The sequence below is a fragment of the Cyprinodon tularosa genome, unplaced genomic scaffold (assembly GCF_016077235.1).
Source record: "Cyprinodon tularosa strain WSP-4 unplaced genomic scaffold, ASM1607723v1 ctg377, whole genome shotgun sequence".
NCBI classification, from domain to species: domain Eukaryota; kingdom Metazoa; phylum Chordata; class Actinopteri; order Cyprinodontiformes; family Cyprinodontidae; genus Cyprinodon; species Cyprinodon tularosa.
The window spans coordinates 35,948-55,664 of NW_024039093.1; the positions used below are offsets into that span (position 1 = coordinate 35,948).

Below are 19,717 nucleotides of genomic sequence, written 5' to 3' on the forward strand. Positions count from 1 at the left end.
TAACTTTTTATTTTTTCAATTGCCCTAATCCTCTTCCCTACTAAGATCTCTTCCTTCATGGTCTGAATTCTGAGGTCAAAGTCTAAATTCTGAGATTAAAATCAGAATTCTGACTTTCCCCCCATATTATACTGAAATAAAATTTAAAAACAGTTAACTTTTTTCAGTTGCCCTAATCCTCGTCTGTAAAAAATAAAACAACATGGTTTCCCAAAAATTTTACTTTAAAAATTCTGACTTCCCCCCCCCCCCATATTATACTGAAATAAAATTTAAAAACAGTTAACTTTTTTCTTCTTTTTTTTTAATTGCCCTAATCCTCTTCCGTACTACGATCTCTTCCTTAATGGTCACGGTCAAGTCTGAATTCTGGGATTAAAATCAGAATTCTGATTTATACTGAAATAAAAGTTTTAAAATCAGTTATCTTTTTACCCTATTCCTCTTCCACACTATGATCTCTTGATTTATGGACAGAATTCTGGAATTAAAATCAGAATTCTGACTTTGCCCCCCATATTATACTGAAATAAAATTTAAAAAATTAGTAAACTTTTTTTTATTGGCCCTAATCCACTTCCGTACTTTTGGGGCCGTTCCAATTGGAATGTGGAAGATGACAGTTTCAACTTGTGAATACTGGAAACTCCCCATAACACAGAGGTGTTTTTCATGGAGGCAGCAGTTGAAGAGGCTATCGAGATGAGTCAGCTAAAAACCATCACAGCCCCCCTTCCGATTCAACAGCCCCACTTTAAACATTTCTACCCCCCATAAATGACGGAGTATTTTAGGGTTTTTAATGTCAGGGGAGGAACTACTCCTGAGCTTTCTGACGCAGCCGCGGAAGGCTTCTGCGCATGCGCGGATCTTCACGGACAGAGAAGCAGATCTCAACAAGGAAAAAAGTAGGAAAATGTGACATGTGTAGTCAACCAGAAACCATAGAACATGTGCTGTTTGAGTGTATTAAATATGCAAGTCAAAGAATAGATTTAAGGAAAGGACTGGAACATGAAGGAATCAAACAACTGGACATTAAAAATATCTTCTCAAATAAATCCAGAAAGACAGTACTTAAAATCATGTCATCTTATCTTCAACAAACTGGACTAAACCTAAGGATTTAAGGAAATATAAATAAGAACAAGTAGGTGGCGATAATGCTCCATTTGGTTGCAGTCGCCAATAAAACAAGAAGAAGAAGAAGAAGAAGGAAAAAAGTATTAGAGACAAAGGAACCGGACAGCCTTTAGGAAACGAAAAAACATCTAAATTAGTTTTTATTTGGCTTTATGAAGGCTCGACGGTCCCTCCGCCGGCTGGAACCGGCCGGGTAAGTCTCGGCTCGTTGTGGAATAACGAAGTTAGGAGAAGGCGTTGTGTTTGTGTTGGCTGAAGAGACGGAGTTACGTAGAAAAAAATCCAAAAGACTTACGGCAAAAAATGCTGCTAACATTGATTCACTGCCTGCTCCATATAAGTGACATTTTTACATCAGCGGCTGGCTCTGCTTAATGTGAGCGCTAGCTTTCTTATGACCTGAGTTTGGCTGCTGTCACGTTTAGCTAGTTCTCCTAACAGCTTGCTTCCTCTATTCAGAACTAGCTGCTGGAAATGTTTAATTTCTCTCTGTTTGAGGCCCACTGACAGAAAACAAGAGCAGAGGCTGTTTTTACTGCATTTTAACCATCTATAAACACATCCAATACATTCGGCTTTGCTTGAACACGCGTCGGGTTCACAGTTTGGACACATTTTTAAGTACTTTTTAGTTATCAGATCTGTTAAAAAGTTGTTCCAAATTTCTTCATTTTAAGGTTTACACACTTTAATATGTCAGAACATGAAACATAGTTATTAAGTGTAGTATCGAATCGTTAATGTAATTTATTATGACATTAGTCATCTCTCCTCAGGTGGCAGTCAGTTAACTTTGCTTTGGAGGAAATAAAGCCAATTTTCCTTATACATTTACTTTAATATTTTAATATTAATAATACAGTTGCCTTTTCTATGTCTGCTTCTGTCTCCTTGAACCCCAGTCGGCCTCAGCAGATGGCCGCTCACACTGAGCCTGGTTCTGCTGGAGGTTTCTTCCTGTTAAAATTGAGTTTTTCCTCTCCACTGTCACTACAAGCATGCTTAGTGTGAGGGATTGCTGAACAGTCAATGAGTCGATGCAATCAGCTGGTTTTCCTTAGATAGAAAACTTTGAATCAATCTGACTGGATGATCTGGTGAACTGTAGTGTGCCTTGAGATGAAGTGTGTTTTGAATTGGCACTATAGAAATAAACTGAATTGTAAAATAAATTGAAATGTGCACACACTGGAAGATTTTTGAATGCAAAGTTTTAGCCATGACTCCTTTATTGGATTGACTTGCCACTTTAAAACTTTCATTTGAATGATTTGTTTTTTAGTCTTTTTTTTCTCTCAGCCTCTCAGATAACGGTGGTCTTCAGACCAAAGGCCTCAAACCTAAAGCTATAAACTGATGTTGTTGTTAGATTTTTATTTTTATTTTTCAGTTTTTTTAAGGCTGATACCAATTATTTCAACATCAGCCTAACCGATCTCCGGTATGTGCTTTCGATTTTTTTCGGGGATTAAATTTTTGAAGCCTTTATTGCTTCTTCTCCCTCTACTTACACAATAAGAATTACACAATGATAGAAAAGTTTACACAAGTCTTGAGCAGGGTTTGTATTAGTGATGGTGAGATGAAGCCTCGTGAGGCATTGAGCCATTTGGCCAAATTGCTTCAACGATCCCCACAGTCCATGAAGCTTCATGCGAACATGTCATCACCTACTGTTGGAGTGCAGAACTACAGTTAGTAATATAATCTGATTTTTTGCAATGTTGTTTTTTTTCCCATTTAACTTCTTTTGAAATTGTTAATTGGTGTGTATAATAAAATCTTTTGTAAGTTTTTTTTTGTGTAAAATGTCTTAGAGAGAAACCATTTAATGTGCACAGTTTATTTATTTTTTTGCCATTTGAATGAAATAAGCTTAAGTAGACAGTGAGGTGTTTGTTCAAAGTGGGCAATGATGAGCAAAATGAAAGGTTTTAGTCATTTTTATTTATATTATTTATTTATTTATATTATAAAAAACAGCTAAATTACTGTCAAAGCATTTTTTGATAAAGAAGTTTTCTAAATTTTTATATCTGGATTTCATTTTTTTCTGATTTCCTTTCACAAAATGTATCCTTTGCTGCAACAACCATGGAGCAAAATTCCCTCCATATATTAAAAGCTGGGTTTAGACACCAAGTTCATTATTTAATGAGGGGCTTTCATATTCTGTTTGCTCGTTAGGATAAAAAAAGTTGTTAGGATAACTGATCATTTAAAAGGGAGGCTCTCAAAAATGGGACCCCAAAAATAACAACGCTACAGACTGGAGACCCCCATGTTTTAAGTGAATTATGTTCTTTTTTAATAGGGTTTTTAATAGTTTGACTGTGAATGTAACAATTTAAGGGGTGCTGGTTGAATTTTATTTTTGGAACATTCTTGATTGGGTAGTTCTTGATATAGTTTAGCTCTATGTAGATCACAAAACAATTATTGTGAAAACACTGAAAACAATGATTCGGGAAAAATAAGCCTTAAGAATTCAGTCAGAATAATTCAGGATCTTGGTTTTAAAATATTTTCTGTTTTGTTTTTAACACTCTAACCTGGTTGTCACATGTTTCCAGGGCAAAAGAAGCTCCAAGCTCAGCATCCCAGTGATGGAAAATCCTGGACAACAGCCGGTTTGGTGACTGGAGGGACACTACTGACAACACACAGGATGGGAGGAAGTGGAAACGCACCAGAGAGCGATGACAATGTGATTTAGGATTTTTGTCAAGAGGATCCTATTATTATCAAACATCCCTTTTCTTTCCATGAATACCTGAGTTTAGCTTTCTACATCCAGTCCTCTTGGTGTTTTTTAACGCCACCTCCCTCTGACAGCTGACATAGGAGCACACAGACTCCTCTCTTCCCAGAGGTAGAGGAGCTGCTCTCCCACCGATGTAGCCCCCTGATCGTGGTAGTGGTGGAGCTGGAGGAGGAGGACGTGGTGGTGGTGGTGGCGGTGAACGTCCGGGGATGGGGACTCCATATCCAGCCAGTGAGTGGAAGGAGAGGGGCCGAGGTGGACTGCAGGAGCTGGGCTGCATGCCCTGGAAGGTCAGCAAGCAGAAAGCTGGAGGAGCGGAAACAGTTTTGGGGGCAGAGGAGAGGAGGTGCAGGGAAGCGAGGGACGGTCAGCCCCAACAGGAGCTGTCTTCCTCCTCTTCCTCCCTCACCCCACTGCCTCCCCAGCAAATTTCGACGACTCCAGCCATATATCACGAGAAGCAGCGGAGGGAGCTGTGCGCGCTACACGCGCTCAATAATGTCTTCCAGGATGGGATGGCCTTCAGCCGGGAAACCCTTCAGGAAATCTACCAAAGGTGACAGAGCTGCTTTAGTAAAACATCCAACAAGAAATTAATATGCTTTAAATTGTCGCTGTGACCCTTGGACCTCTGTAGGGTAGAGATCCATACCACTAAGGGCCAGTTGACAACCCTGAACAAAGATATTTAGTGAAAAAACATCCCCAGGATTTCTGCTATGTGTAATTGTGTCGCATTACCACATTATAATAATAAAACTCCACACCTTCAATATGGATAAAAAAATGTGTAGCATATGATATTAAATGCTGCATATTTGAACATTTATTATGATAAAATACAGAGTTTAAAATTTATATAAATATCATTATTGTTAAGATTTACTCAATAATAAAAAATGAAGAAAAAAAAATTATAATTCCGTAGGAAATGTCCCTATGTCCTCCAGCAGTCTAAGCCTATAGCAGCATAACTATAGAGATAGCTCAGGATAACCTGAGCCACTCTAACTATAAGCTTTATCAAAAAGGAAAGTTTTAAGCCTAGCCTTAAAAGTAGACAGGGTGTCTGCCTCACGGACTAAAACTGGTAGTTGGTTCCACAGGAGAGGAGCCTGATGACTAAAAGATCTGCCTCACATTCTACTTTTAGAAATTCTAGGAACTACTAGTAAACTTGCAGATTAAAAGCAAAATGCTCGGTAAGGAACAATCATATCTCTGATATTAAATGGAGTTTGGTTATTTATGTATGAATTATGTATTTATGGCATCAGGATTAGGCCAAAAGTCCACAACATAATGAACACTCACTACAGGCAGCCTTACTTCATACAGACGCTCATAAACAACTCCTCACACGCATTTTTAACTTGTTTCATGCTCAAGTAATGCCCATTTACACTACCCTTTTGAAAATGTGCCGAGATCGGTCTGAGAACGGTAACCGAGATAACTGTTCAGTGTAAATGGCACGCAAAACTGAACCGGACCGCGGCAAGTTCTGGCTCAGTTCTCAGATAACAAAGAGCAAATGAGCAGACCGCGTCATCTCCTCACAGTCAGCCTCCGTGATCATGAAATTTCAGACATTCACAAAAATCCTAGCTTCCCTACCCTGCCACACCATGATGAACCTCAACGTCTGTCGTTGTTCCCTGCGTTTGGAAGCCCTGATTAGGATATCGTTTGTTGTATCCTCTTCCCAAAAGCCAAGTCTGTCAAGTAAATTCAATAAAGGCTGCCTTTTTCACCTGATTCTCCGTAAACAATGAAATATCACAATGATAACAAATCATAACTTCCTGAATGTTACAGGTGCCACCATGTTGGTTTGCTTGTTTACCTCTAGAGCAGGGGTTTTCAAAGTGGGTGCCGCGGCACCTGGGGGTACCACGAGGTCACTGCAGGGGTGCCACAGGATTTTTTCATAGATTAATGAGAGTTTTATATTGAATGTACATTTTTACATTTGAACAATTTTGTAGATTTATTTTGATGTAAGCAAATATATTCTAAGACGAGGGGCTTCATTTTATGTTTTCTTTACTATGAAAAAAATGACAGAAAAATAATTATTATCAAATAATGTCAAATAATCATTTTAAGTTTAGGGGTACCACAGCTGGGTGGAAAAATGTGTAGGGGTACCTTGAGCCAAAAAAGTTTGGGAACCACTGCTCTAGAGAGCAGTAGTACCGTCAGTTGTCAATAGGAGGCAAGGAACCGTGCTAGAATGGTGTGTAAATGGTCGTAATGAACCAAGCTCAGATTGATGTTCAGACAGTAGTGTAAATGGGGCTATAGAGAACCACGGGACCCCAATAAATCACCCTCATATAAGTGCTTGTTCCTTCTCGCTTCTCCTCTCGTTTCTACCCGTTTCTACTCAATCCTATCAACTTGTGTCACTCTAAACCCACTTAAAAAAAAGCAACCTAACCTGTGATTGGCTACTTTTCAGGAAATCCCACCTCTTGAGGCTGTATTCTTACAGTTTTGTTTCAAGAGTTGGAAGTGTGTAAATGAAGTTATCATTAGATATAAGATGGTCTGGATAAATAGTGGATTTTGATTGGCTTTAGGGTGTCTGTTTATAAGGGTTATAGGATCATCTGCAAAAAATGTTTAGCTGACACAACCCAATACTTTCTGTTAACTCAGCATCAGCTGGAAATGAGAAGACGGTTCACGCTGGTTACCTTGGTAACAAATCACAACTGAAGATGATGGACTTCCTGAAAAGTAGCCAATCACAGGCGGGTTGCTTTGTCCGGTGGGTAACGCCTTCAAAGTGACAAAAGTTAATTGGAGCAAGCAGAAGCTAGTCCCCAGCCACGCAGAGAAGGAACAAGCACTCATGTGGCTGATATATTGTGGCCCGTGGTTCTCTAATTGCGCATGTAACACCTTAAAAAAATGCACGAGTAGTTTATGAATGTCTGTATTTAGTAAAGCTGCTCGTAGGAGCATTTATTGCATGTCTGGAATCCCGACGCCATATTTAGAATAGAATGGAAAATCCCTTTATTGTCCCACAATGGGGAAATTCTGGCGTTTATAGCAGCAAAAAGTAAAAAAAAAAAAAAAAAACTGTCACAAATTTTGACCTTAGAAAAATGTATAAGAATAACATAATAGTGAAGAGTTAAAAGATAAGCAATAAAATACTGTACTGTAAAGTGTTTTAACAATATAAAACTGTGCACCTGGAGAATAAATAACCAATATGCAGCTATGGACATTTTTACAGTAATGGATATTTGAAAATAGCAGCAACATCAGAGATGTGCAAAATGACAGCAGCATGTTGTTTAACTGACTAAGGTAGAAACTGTGCACAATCAGCATGAATGTTACAGCTTATTGAGGTTGTTGGGAACAGTGGTGGTTCTAGAGTCTTCCAGCTGCTGGGAGGAAGGATCTGTGATAACGCTCCCTGGTGCATTTAGGGTGCAGCAGTCTGTTAGTGAAGAGTTCTGCAACAGGGATTTATATGTGAGAAGGAGGATTTTAAGTTATATTCTGGATTTTTCATTTTCATCAGAACTCTGGCTGCAGCATTTTGGATCAGCTGAAGGCTTTTAACTAGAGTTTGTGGACTTCCTGATAGTAAAGAATTACAATAGTCCAGCCTTGAAGTAACAAATGCATGGACTAGTTAATCTTTTTTAACCATTTCTTTTTACTCCATAGTTAGATGCTACTTTGTCTTGATCTTTCTCATAAAATCTAAACTAAAACAGCCAGGAATCATATAATGTTGCATATGGACAGTGGTTGATTCCTCCTTCTCAACACTTTGCAGGTTATGTCCCAGCACTATGGTGACACCTCACAAAAAGAGCATGCTGGGAAATGGAAACTATGATGTAAATGTCATCATGGCGGCCTTGCAGACCCGCGGATTTGAAGCAGTATGGTGGGATAAAAGAAGGTATGTGAGGCACTTTGTTTTATTGATATGCACAAAACAATTCCAAATATTTACTGAACAGTGATGAAACCAAAAAGAGCGAGAGCGAAGAGTAGCTGAAAGCGGGGTATCCGCTAACTTGGTTAGCTTTAGCCTAGCCCCAGCTTTCAGTTGGACTTAATGCTAAGTTCTGCTTGTTCTTTGGTTGTTTGCATATCTCTTTGTGTCAATAAAGTATTTAGTATTGGACATTTGACAAATGCTTATGGTGCACTGGGGTTTACCCTCATGTCACATACAGTCATGAAAAAAGGAACTCCCAGTTTAGATTTTCCCACAGCTATTAGGAAACCTTCTCCCACTCTTCTCTTATATCATAGCTTGAAGACATGGCTGTTTTTAGACATGAACTTCATGTTAGCTCTAAAGCTCTGTCCACTAGAGCTGCACTGATTGATGATGGATCAGTGTAGTCCTGTTTCTCTGACTGTGACTAACTTGATGTGCTCTCTTCATCCTCTGACATGGCAGCTGGCTCGGAGCACGTCTGCCTGGATGAGTGTTTGCTGGACGGGGCCCCTCTGCAGAGCTGGTTGACAGTTTCCTTTTGCATCTCTGCATCTCTTTCTGTAGCCCCATTTCCACTACGCTTTTGAAACCATGCCGAAATCGGTCCGAGCACGCTACCTAAGATAACTGTGTCATAAATGGTACGCACAACTGAACCGGACCACCCCAGACACAACTGAACCGCGCTAAACTGGTACTAGTTCATCAGTAGGGCTCGGCGCTGTTCAGTTCTGGCTCGGTTCTCAGATAACAAAGAGCGCATGAGCAGACCACGTCATCTCCAGTTATGATTCTGCTCAGCAGTGTGATGAACCTCAACGTCTGCCTGATTAGACTATCATTTCTCGTATCCACTTCCCCACTCTGTCAAGTACCTTCACCAAAGGCTGCCTTCTCCGCTTCACTCTCAGCAAACTTTCTGAATGTTAAGGGCGCCGCCATGTTGGTTTGTTTACCTCTAGAGAGCAGTAGTACCGTATATCTCCACTAGGAGGCGATCAGCTGTGCTAGCATGGTGTGCAAATGGTCATAAGGAACCGAGTTCAGCACGGTTAACGGATTCAACCTCAGCATGGATCGGATTTCAGAGGGTAGTGAAAATGGGGCGTATCTCTGCTTCTGTCTCCTTGAACTGCAGTGGGCCTCAGCAGATGGCCGCCAACACTGAACCTGGTTCTGGGTCTGTTGGAGGTTTCCTGTTAAAAGGGAGTTTTTCCTCTCCACTGTCACTACAAGCATGCTTAGTGTGAGGGATTGCCTTCAAGTCAATGAGTCGATGCAATCAGCTGGTTTATTTCTTATTTCTATTTGAGAGCACTACCTTATTAGCTGTTCTTATTGTTTCACTAAGGTTTTTCAAAAAGTTAAGATGGAAATATATTAAAGGTCTATTCTTTTAAAATATCGATCATCAGCCAGAAAACTGCAGCCTTCTCATCTACGTTTGCCACACTGCTAATGACCCACTTTCATCCACTCTCAGACGGATGAAGCAGGCTCACATTTGAACCCCACGCTAACCCCCGCCTGCACAGTCTGACATGGCGCTCAGATCTTTTTTATTTACATTTCGCTGAGCATTGCAGTCTGACATAGAGGTTAATATTGGTTAGTCCTACATACATAACACCCATGAATAAACCCTCCTGCTGTTGAATAAATAACTTCAGAGTGTTTGGATATGACCTGATGACCCTTTTCAGGTTAATTTGAAGACTCAATGGCTCTTCTTCCACTGACGATGCATCTGCTGGACCACTTTGGTGCTCTTCCTGATGATCCTTTAATCTGCTGTGTTTAGATACCAGCTATGAGATTAGACAACTTTCAATAAAACTTTTACATAGCTGTCTACATTTGTAAACGTAAGTCGATGTATAGCCAACCCCTTTATTCAAGATTTGTATTTGTTTCTTGTAATTTTATACATACATGTGACATCAGGTGACTTATCTCTAAAAGCAGTTTAGTTATAAAGTTACACCTGGAGTGTAGAGACTCTAAGAAATGCCTTTAGCTGACAGAGTCACACACTTAGAGTAGGAAATATACCAAAACTTTGTCAATCTGCTCTATCCAGAAGCTTTAGTTTCACCTGGTTTAATTCTGTAAAAAATCTTCTTTAAGAAGCTTTTGCTATACGATTATTAATCAATTAATCTGAAGAACAGATTAATCTATTGGCAAAATACTGGTTAGCTGCAGCCATAGTTGAAACTTTGTAAATTGTATTCATTAAATATAAACTTGTATTTTTACAGATAAAGATTTGATATTGCATCTATCAGTGAGATGAAAACAAGAAAAAAAAATCAAAATTAGTTTTTACGTTATTGACTCACATTTAGAAATGTAGACACTTGTGCAAACGTTTTATTGGCAGTTATCTCATATCCCTGCAGGAAAAGAAAAGGTGTTTCCCCCATTATTAGATTAACAGTCAGAAACACTCTCTTGTTTAACCTTGTCTTAGGAATAAATTTAGTACAAAAAGCTAAGTTTTAGCAGCATCCATGCTGGTTTCCACTACCTTTCAGGGACTAGTGGCTTGTTTTTTGGACAGTAGGCTGACAGGAGGTATGAAAGAAGGGGAGAGACATGGGGCAAAGGACCACAGGTCAGATTCGTAACCGGGTCGGACGCGTCGGGGACTAAGATCTCCGTACATGGGTTGTGTGTGCTAACCAATGCACTAGCATGCCCGACCTTCCCAATCAGGTGACATCAGACAATCTTGACTTGGATCTCAACTCACTAAGTTGAGAATATTGCAAAACACAATAGTTTTTGTTTTTCAGCTTGGAGTGAACATTTTGGTGGTTTATTACCAGAATGTGGAAAAAGGAGACATTTGTAATCACAGAAATGACAAGAGTCACTTTCATTTACTCATAGCCTAGTCACCTTTTACAATTTTTTTTATTTTTTATTTATGAACTAGTAGCTTACTCTGGTTGCATTTAAAGATTTTTGTGGAAGATTATAGCATTTTTTCGGTGTTTTGTGTTTTTGTTGTATGCATCTGTTTTTCTCAGTTTGTTATAAATGAAGGCCTTTGGTTGACAATAACGACAGAGACTGACTGGAGGTAGAATACTGCATATGTGAGGAGGAGGTACTCAAGGAAGTGATGTTGCTTAGCAAGTTAGCACTTCTCAGCAGAGTTGTGCAAATAATTAGGAAAGTCTTAAGATCCAGAGTAAAAAAAACTCAAAAGTATGTTGATCTTTGTTTTTTCTTCAGGCTTCCACCTCTGGTTGACGCGTTGCCACCATAGACATTGGAGGTTCCTTCCTGTTAAAAGGGAGTTTTTCCTCTCCACTGTCGCTACAAGCATGCTTGGTTTGAGAGATTGCTCAACAGTCGATGAGTCGATGCAATCAGCTGTTTTTTTTCTTAGATAGAAAACTTTTAACCAATCTGATTGTTCGATCTGGTTGAATTGTCTCTGTAAAGTGACCTGAGTGAGGTTGGCCCCCCCACCTTCTTCAAATCAGACAAAATTAGTGTCAAACGTTTGTGCTACGTTTGTGCTGGTTTGTGCAGCAAAAATGTTCATTTGTGCCTCTTTGGATTTGAAGATTTGAAGAAGGTGGGGGGGCTGGTTGACCTTTGATGACCTCTAGAAATATTTCTTTATATCTTTAAAACAATAGCGGCACAAACGTAGCACAAACGTTTGACACTAATTTTGTCTGATTTGAAGAAGGTGGGGGGGCCAACTTCACTCACATAGTAAAGTGACCTGAAATGAACTGTTGTGAATTGGAGCTATAGAAATAAACTGAATAGAAAATTGAATTGTTGCTGCGTTTCATTGGTCCATAACATTTCTCTATCAATGCCAAATGCATTTGTTGGCATTTGGCAAGATGTATTTTCAGGAGTTTGTGAATTAATACTATCTTTCTTTCAATCTGAGCTCATTGCAGCTGCTGCTGCAATTCTATTTAGGCTCAAAACGGACTCTAAACACTATCAGGATGGATGCTTGGTTATGTAACCTTAAAGGGGAACACCGTTTTTTTTTTTTTTTTTTTTTTTACATTGGGCCCTTGATTTTACGTTATTACATCATGTTCTACTAACTCATATGAGTTTTGTGTCATTTGGAGCTGACACAAAACTAATAGGGGTGAGTAGAACATGATGTAATAACGTAAAATCAAGGGCCCAATGTAAAAAAAAAAAAAAAAAAAAAACGGTGTTCCCCTTTAAGGGCAGATTATACATCTGCAACCGCACACATCAAATGTCCCGTGGGTCTGGTCACCAGTTTTGCTGGTATGCTTCTGCAACGTAGGTCTGGAATTTCTAGGGACGCACAGCAGTTTCCCGCCAAAGCGCAAGGGGGAGCCTAATCGTGAACTTCCGAGAACTTCAACGGATTGTACTTCCAAACCTCCTCGATTAATGTTTCGTCGTAGTTGTTCAATATAGTTGTTCCTCGGTTTTTAAAAATGGTGCTCCCTGGCACTGTATCGAGAAGGACGACCACACGGACAGCTGGAAAGGCACACCAAGGACCAATCACAGCTGCTTTTTGTCTGCACGGGTTGCGACTGTCCGACGCGTAGTCAGGAATTTTTTTGAGGACCGAGACGGATTTGACGGTTGCAGAGGCTATGCGTCAGAAGCATAAATTGGCCTTTAGTTTATCAGGATCTTATTGTTTTTGGTCTTTTTGTAGAGTATAAAGTGACTTTGGATCTTTAAAATGATCCATACTGAGACAAGGTGGGTTGGTTATTATTTTTTAATTTATTTTCTATGGATTTTTAACTAGTTTGCACATTTAGCTTAAAAGTAAATCAGAATTACTTAAATCATTTCTGAAAGCAGGGCTGCATGCTCGCACCGTTTGTAGCACTGTTGCCTTGCAGCAAGAAATGTTCTGGGTTCGATTCCCAGCCTGGGGTCTTTCTGTATGGAGTTTGCATGTTCTCCCTGTGTATGCACTGGTTCTCTCCGGGTACTCCAGCTTCCTCACACAGTCTAAAAACATGACTGTTAGGTTCATTGGTGTCTCTGAAAGGTGTGAGTGTGTGCATGGTTGTATGCCCTGTAATGTGTCCACTCCACCTCTCGCCCATTAAGTGCCACAGATAGGCCCCGCCCACACCGCAACCCTGATGGAATAGGCAGGAAAAGATGGATTGGTGGATTTTTAAAAATGGTAATAAATTGTAAAAGTAGGGAGCCTGTCTGGTAACACGGACAGAAAAAAGGTTTACAAGATGTTAAATCATGGCCACGTGTTACTAATGCGTGTGAACAAGATATTTGAGATTTAGATTTGTGAGGGAGCTCCTTTATGGTGGTGTAGCATACATTTTAGAAACATGAAGAACATAGATTTCATTTTGTTTTATCCTTGGAATGGACTAATGTGACATCCTGCGATCTCTTGCAGTTAAACACAGGTGAGAGGTGAGAGACATTTAATTCAGGTGCTGAAAGCATACGGATTGAGACATAAAGAGTATGTGGACATTGGCCATGTTATTGACTTCGTCCAGAAGCAGCTGGAAGGACCAGAGAGACTGCATGCTTATTACTGGACGCACAAAAAATGTTAGATGAAAGGCATCAGGGCAACAATAGAGGATGTACGGTTAATCATTGCATGCTGGCTATAATTTCTCTATCTCCTACCTACGCATTAGTAATGCTTGGCCATGATTTAAACTTTTTTTCTGTCCATGTCACCAGGCAGCAGAGGTGTCAAGTAACTGTATTTAAGTATTGAGGTACTTATTTTTCTTATTACTTCTGACTTCTACTTATTACATTTCAAACAAGTATCTGTACTTTCTATTTCTTACATTTTTAAAACAAACGTTACTCGTTACTCTTGGCTTTGATTTAATGTTTATTTCACGTCATGTGCTCCATCCAATGCAGATCATTGGCTCCATCCACATCTAGTGAAAACTGGTGTCATTGGATGACTCATAGAACGCAAACACTCATTGGTTAGCTAAAGGAAATCATCAGAAGCAGCAGGTGTTCTTCAAACTGCAAACGTGAATTGTCTATGCCATGCTGCAATGATGGATTCAGAAAAAGATGTTGAAATGTCTGAAAGGTCGGACACAGGCGAGAGCGTATCGGGAGACGGAGACCAACAAGACCTCCCTCATCCTATCTTTTTCGAAATAGAAAAATTTAGCTTTCAATTCATATAGTGGCATCTGGCTGTTTTTTAAAGGTTACTTTATACTTTTATAATTTAGGTAGTTTTTGGAGCACATACTTTTTCACTTTTATTTGAGTAAAGCGGTCAAGTTGCTACTTTAACTTTTACCAGAGTGTTTTTAAACTGCAGTATCTATACTTCTACTTAAGTATAAAGAGCCAGACAGGCTCATTATAAAGGGCTTATACAGTTTGATTTGTCACCTACAGTAAAGTGTCATTTATAGTGCATTGCTGTGAACTCCACCAGCAGAAACAATCTCCTGAGGTGCTCAGTGGCAAAATGCGTAGACTGTGCAGCTGATTTGGAGAGGATGGGAGGGAAAGTCCAGGATGGTGTTTACTTTAGAGCACATTGTCCTCTCTGATGATCACTGTCGGAGAGTTCAATTCCTGCCTGATCATGCTGTTGAAAGTCCTGTTCAGTTTGTTAGTGTCCCTCTGAGCTTCTCCACCTGTAACACATCCCACCACTGGGGAGATTTCTGAGCTTGGATCCAGTGAGACGGCATCACTCTCTGTACATCTGTAGTTTGTTTTTTACCACTGTCTTCGTTTGATTCCCCACATGGTCCATGATTGGTTGGGGAGAGGTCGAAAACCCCAAAGATAAACACTTTTGTTTGCGTCCACATGTTTGGTTGTTTCTTTCCACATGTTTCTAAATCTAAGTGTTCATAAGGACAGGAACCAGTCAGGACTGAAGCCTGAAATGCAAACAGGAGGTCGGCTCATCACTCAATCTAAACTAAAGCAATCAGTAATTAGTCAGCACTTCCTTCCGTTTGTTCTTCCTTTATTATGAGCCTTACAGGATTGATAACAGCATGAGTGGCCGCTGAAATGTTTCCTGCTCAAATCAGTTCCTGTCTTTCTAAACAGGAACATAATCCGCGTTACTCATCCGATGAGCGCTACTTTCCCTCTGCTCCCTTTTCATGCAGCACAAAGTTTCTGTTTTATTTATTTACACTCCTGTCTGGGAAGGATAGTATGGGGAGAAATGTGTTCCGATATTATTGAAAGAAAACAACACTTTTTGAAAAGGGAAATTTAAATAAAATTGTTTTCAAAAATGGAATTTTTTAAAACCATTTTGCATAATGTGGATGAAAAAACTCTAACCTGGTTAAAAACAGTGATGATGTGTAGCAACCATGTTATTAATCTGGACTGATTTGAATATGTTCAGAGAAAGGAGGGACATCTAGCAGAAATATTCAAATGGCACAGCCCTCATGAATATTATATAGATAGATGGATGGATATTTTTTTTATTTGGGGCATTACTTTTTTCAGATATCAAATCCTATTTCTTTTTCAAATATGTCTTAAATTATGGATTTTTATTTATATTTTTTACCTATTGTTTTCTAAATCTTTTTTTTTCAAATTTGAGGGGGATATTTTATTCTCTTAGATATAATTTTCCAAATTTTATAATTTTTTAAGTTTCCTGCTGTAGCTAACAGACGAGCAGACACATTTCTGTAGGAGTATAGAGGCTCAAATCTGCAAAACAGGAATTGAAGAGAATAGAGTTCGTAAAAATCCATCTCCTAAAAATATTTGAAAGGAAAAATCTAAACCAAAAAAAAAAAAAACATGAAATAAATAAGCTAAAAATGTTGTAGGAATTTTTCATACATTTAAACCACTATAAAATAGTAGATGGGTGAATACCGGTTCTTGAGTGCTATAATACTGCTGACAGCTAAATGTTCTGGGTGGAATCTGTGTTTTGTGCTTTTCGCGTAGTTTTAACAACACTCTACGACCAAACCTGTTCTGTCCCTATTTTTTGGGGAGTTTTATTAACATGTATGAGTCTCTTAAGTTTTGAAGATCACCTATAATAATGTTTTTAACTTGAGTTGTCTTTTACCTCCACAGAGACGTAGACAGAATCGAGCTCTCCAACGTGGAGGGCTTCATCCTGAACGTACCGTCCAATCTGCGCTGGGGGCCTCTCCGGTTGCCTCTTAAACGCCAGCACTGGATTGGAGTCAGGGAGGTGGGAGGGGTTTACTACAACCTGGACTCTAAGCTACGCAACCCTCAGCCTATTGGCAGTCCGGATGAGCTCAGGTGAGAATAAGATAAGATAGAAAGGATAGAACTAGAAACTGGTTTATGTTTCATTTATTCCAGAAAAAATGTGCCGACATCCAGCAGACCAATAGAAAGGCTTCTTTGCTCCTCACTGTTAAGAAACAGTAATCTGGAACAAATCTGAAAAGAAAGACATTCGTAAAATTTTATTTGATAAGGAGAATTTGAATAGGGGTGTGTGTATAATTATATGAATACCAACAAAAACAAAAAACATTATAAATTATCTTTATAAATGCAAAACATAATTTCATGTACAGGTTTACTTTTTGTGTATAACTTTTGCCCTTCTGAGGCTTGGTAAATCTGGGTTTTGCATATTGTGTCAAAAACCTAAGAAATAATCTACCAGTTTAACAATAAAGCTATTAGTCAGCTATATATATTTTTTTAATATACAAAAAATATTTATTTTCTGAGAATGTGTTTAATTAAGAGCAACTATGCAAATGAACAAACATCTAGAAAAAGTAGTTCTTCTTGGCCTTTTCTTAAAAAGTGCTTTAAATCAGTCCTAGCTGTCTTTATCCATGCTGGATCAGATCGTGACCTTTGAAAAAGGACGCAGGGAAAGCAGAATACAGCGTTAGCCTCGCTGCATGCAGTTAGCCTAGCCCTGTAGCTAAACCAGGTCCTGGAAAAGGACGTTTCTTGCACCATTTCTCTCTCTTGCGCGTCTCCAACTCCCGCGACTCGACCTGTCAATCACCCACAAAACACTGTGGCGAGAGGTGGTGAGCAAACACACTTCCTGTCACCTCTCCTCTGCTGCGCATGTACAACTTTTAACGAGAGTCAACGGGCAAGTAAAAAGCCCATTGACCGTTGTACAAAAAAATTGAATTATGCTTTACTTGTCATAAAGATTAAATATTCATCATGCACAACAAAAAAATATATATAAATATATTTTTGAAGCGTTTAAATATTTTAAATGAAATTACAAAAAAATAATAATAATTTTAACGTCTTAATCAGGGTCATGGGGTCGGTGCTCTAGGTCCCTCTATTGGCCAGCCGTCAACTTTCCCAGTGTTCCTCGTCAGCTTTCCTTGCTTCACCTTTTTTGTGGTTCATAAAAAAGCTTCTTTTTTTTTATGTTATTGTCTTACTGTCTCTCCTGTTTCTCTCATTCAAAAAAAACAAAACATCTAGGAAGTTTCTCCGTCAGCAGCTACGAGGGAAGAACTGTGAACTCCTGCTGGTTGTCTCGGAAGAGGTGGAGGCGCATCAAACATGGCGCTCAGATGGCTAACAGTTGAAGCAACCAATCACGTCCAGGGAACGGACCCGTCACAGGAAGCGGCATGGATGCACCCTTGCAGTTGAAGTCCTCTCCACCGCATTTCCTCCTCCTCCTCCACGCTTCTTTTCCTGGGTTTTGTTTACACAGCAGTTGCTGAACACTCATCTGACATGAGACACAAAGGAATGAAGGAGGCAAACACTTCGCAGAGAATCAAATAATGACTCTCAGTTCTTTCAATCTGTTTCAATCAGATTCTTTTTTTTCTATTGTTTCCAAAGTTTTGGGAGTTTTGGATGTCAGGATAAAAGGGGATTTTTTTACATTGTGACGATCACATTCATTGTTTTTCTATTCTCTCCTTTATGCGTTATGTTACTCTATATTCCCCATCCTTAACCTCCCACCAAAGTGTATCCTTTCTCTGCTGTTACTGTACCCCCCCAACTTTATCCATCCAATCACAGCAACACAGCAATGCAACACTCAGGCCAAGTACGCCCTCTAGTGGATATTTGCTTCAGCTCGCTTAAAACGATGTTAATTCTTTAAAAGTATTGCACTACACACAAATATTACCCTCTAGTAAATGGAAAAGATTTTTTTATTTTTCTAGGGTGAATTTCTCTTTGGATCAACTTTAGTCGGATCTGTCCACCTGTAGATGGTGAGGAGGATTATTTTCTGAACTGCACTCAGCCTTGTGTGATGACTTGATTGAATCCTACTGACTGAATGATCAATAATAAAAAAAAAAAATCCCTACTGTACACTAAAAGTTTATATGCTTGCTCTTTACCACTCAAATGCCTCGCTAAGCCCTGATTGGTTGCTTCCAGGGTTCCTTCCTTTTTTACCTTATCTTTTGCGTCAATGCGCAGCCCTCTGTAGCAGGAACTCGGCAGATAAAGGGCTCAATTTGTTCTTTTTTTTTTATTAAAACACAGCAGCCAAATACAGCTTTAACATGAAACCACAGACTGTCCCAGGAAGTTATTTACGGTAATAGTTTGGTTCTGAATTGGAGGAAGGTTAGACGGCTGATGAAGGTTGTTAGCTTGAATATCTGGAAGGAATCTAAAGAGTAAAATGTTTTGGCAGGTTTCAAGAAAGTAGAATGAAAAATGAAAGTTGTGAGAAAAGGCAGATGTTGGATGTTACGTCTCTAAACTCTTTGTATTAAACATGCGTCTGGACATGTTAATGATTATATCGGCCTTAACTTGTTTACATATAAAGTATCAGAAAAATTAAGAGTAAGTTTTGCTGTTTGGCGTCATATCGGTAGATTAAAGCCTGAAGGCGTTTTTAATAACTAAAGAAGAGAAATGGAAAATGCCCTTTTGTTTTGAGCGATGAGGTTTCATTTCTCTGCCAAGGAATTTATGTTACAGGAATCTGCTAATCTGTACCTTTTTTCTTTTATATAATAAGAAATAAAAAAGTTGTGCATGTTTTATTTTGAATTTGAAACCACATTCTCAGACTCCACGCCTGTCTAATCCCTTTATGACACATTATATCCATGTGAATTAATGTCGGATATTTTCCTTCACTGAACTCGGATAAGACAACCTGAGATCACATTTACTTTGTTTTTTCTTGCTTTATTGCCATGACAATCCATTAAGTCCGTCCTCTTAAGGAATCCTGATTGTCAGTGTACTTTATTTTTTCATAAAAAATAAAATGCTCCTACTGGCAACTCATGTCTCTGTGTGAATCAGTAATATTGTAAACGTTTATACATTCACCAACAGCTTTCTGTGGCCCTTTAAACGGTAGAGATGCATATATATATATATATATATAGATATATATTTATAAAAATCAATGTGTGTATGTATATATATATATAGAGATATATATATGTGTGTGTGTGTGTGTATATATATATGTATATGTATTTATGTATAGATATAGATATCACCATCTACAGGTATATATATATATAATGCATTTCAAATATTTTCTATGTTTTGCTAGAGAGCAGCAGAAGTTGGTATCATAATAAGCACTATTGTTGGGGGATTGATACTTTTACACCCCAAAAAAGGCTTCTTTGCATTATTGTGGTTTCATTAGTGTGTATACTTTTGTTTTTGAATAGTCCAGGAAACACCTGTAATGTGATTCTTTGTGTGTGTGTTGTTTTTTTTTAACCTTTAATACCGTTTTCGATATCTTGCATACCCCTTATAGATGGAGTCCCCCCCATCCCTCAGTGAAGTCTAGAAGTACAATATCTATATCCAGCCATTCAGCAAAG

General features: G+C 38.9%; 1 protein-coding gene across 1 annotated transcript; it reads left to right on the forward strand.

The window, feature by feature from the left end:
• The first annotated feature begins 1,210 nt into the window (after positions 1–1,210).
• On the forward strand, positions 1,211–19,153 carry josd1 (Josephin domain containing 1). The gene is made up of 5 exons (XM_038296776.1): positions 1,211–1,336; positions 3,717–4,463; positions 7,716–7,844; positions 15,984–16,178; positions 17,358–19,153. The coding sequence occupies exons 2-5, from the start codon at positions 4,117–4,119 to the stop codon at positions 17,455–17,457; spliced, it is 771 nt and encodes a 256-aa protein (XP_038152704.1). The 5' UTR covers positions 1,211–1,336; positions 3,717–4,116; the 3' UTR covers positions 17,458–19,153.
• Positions 19,154–19,717: the final 564 nt, after the last annotated feature.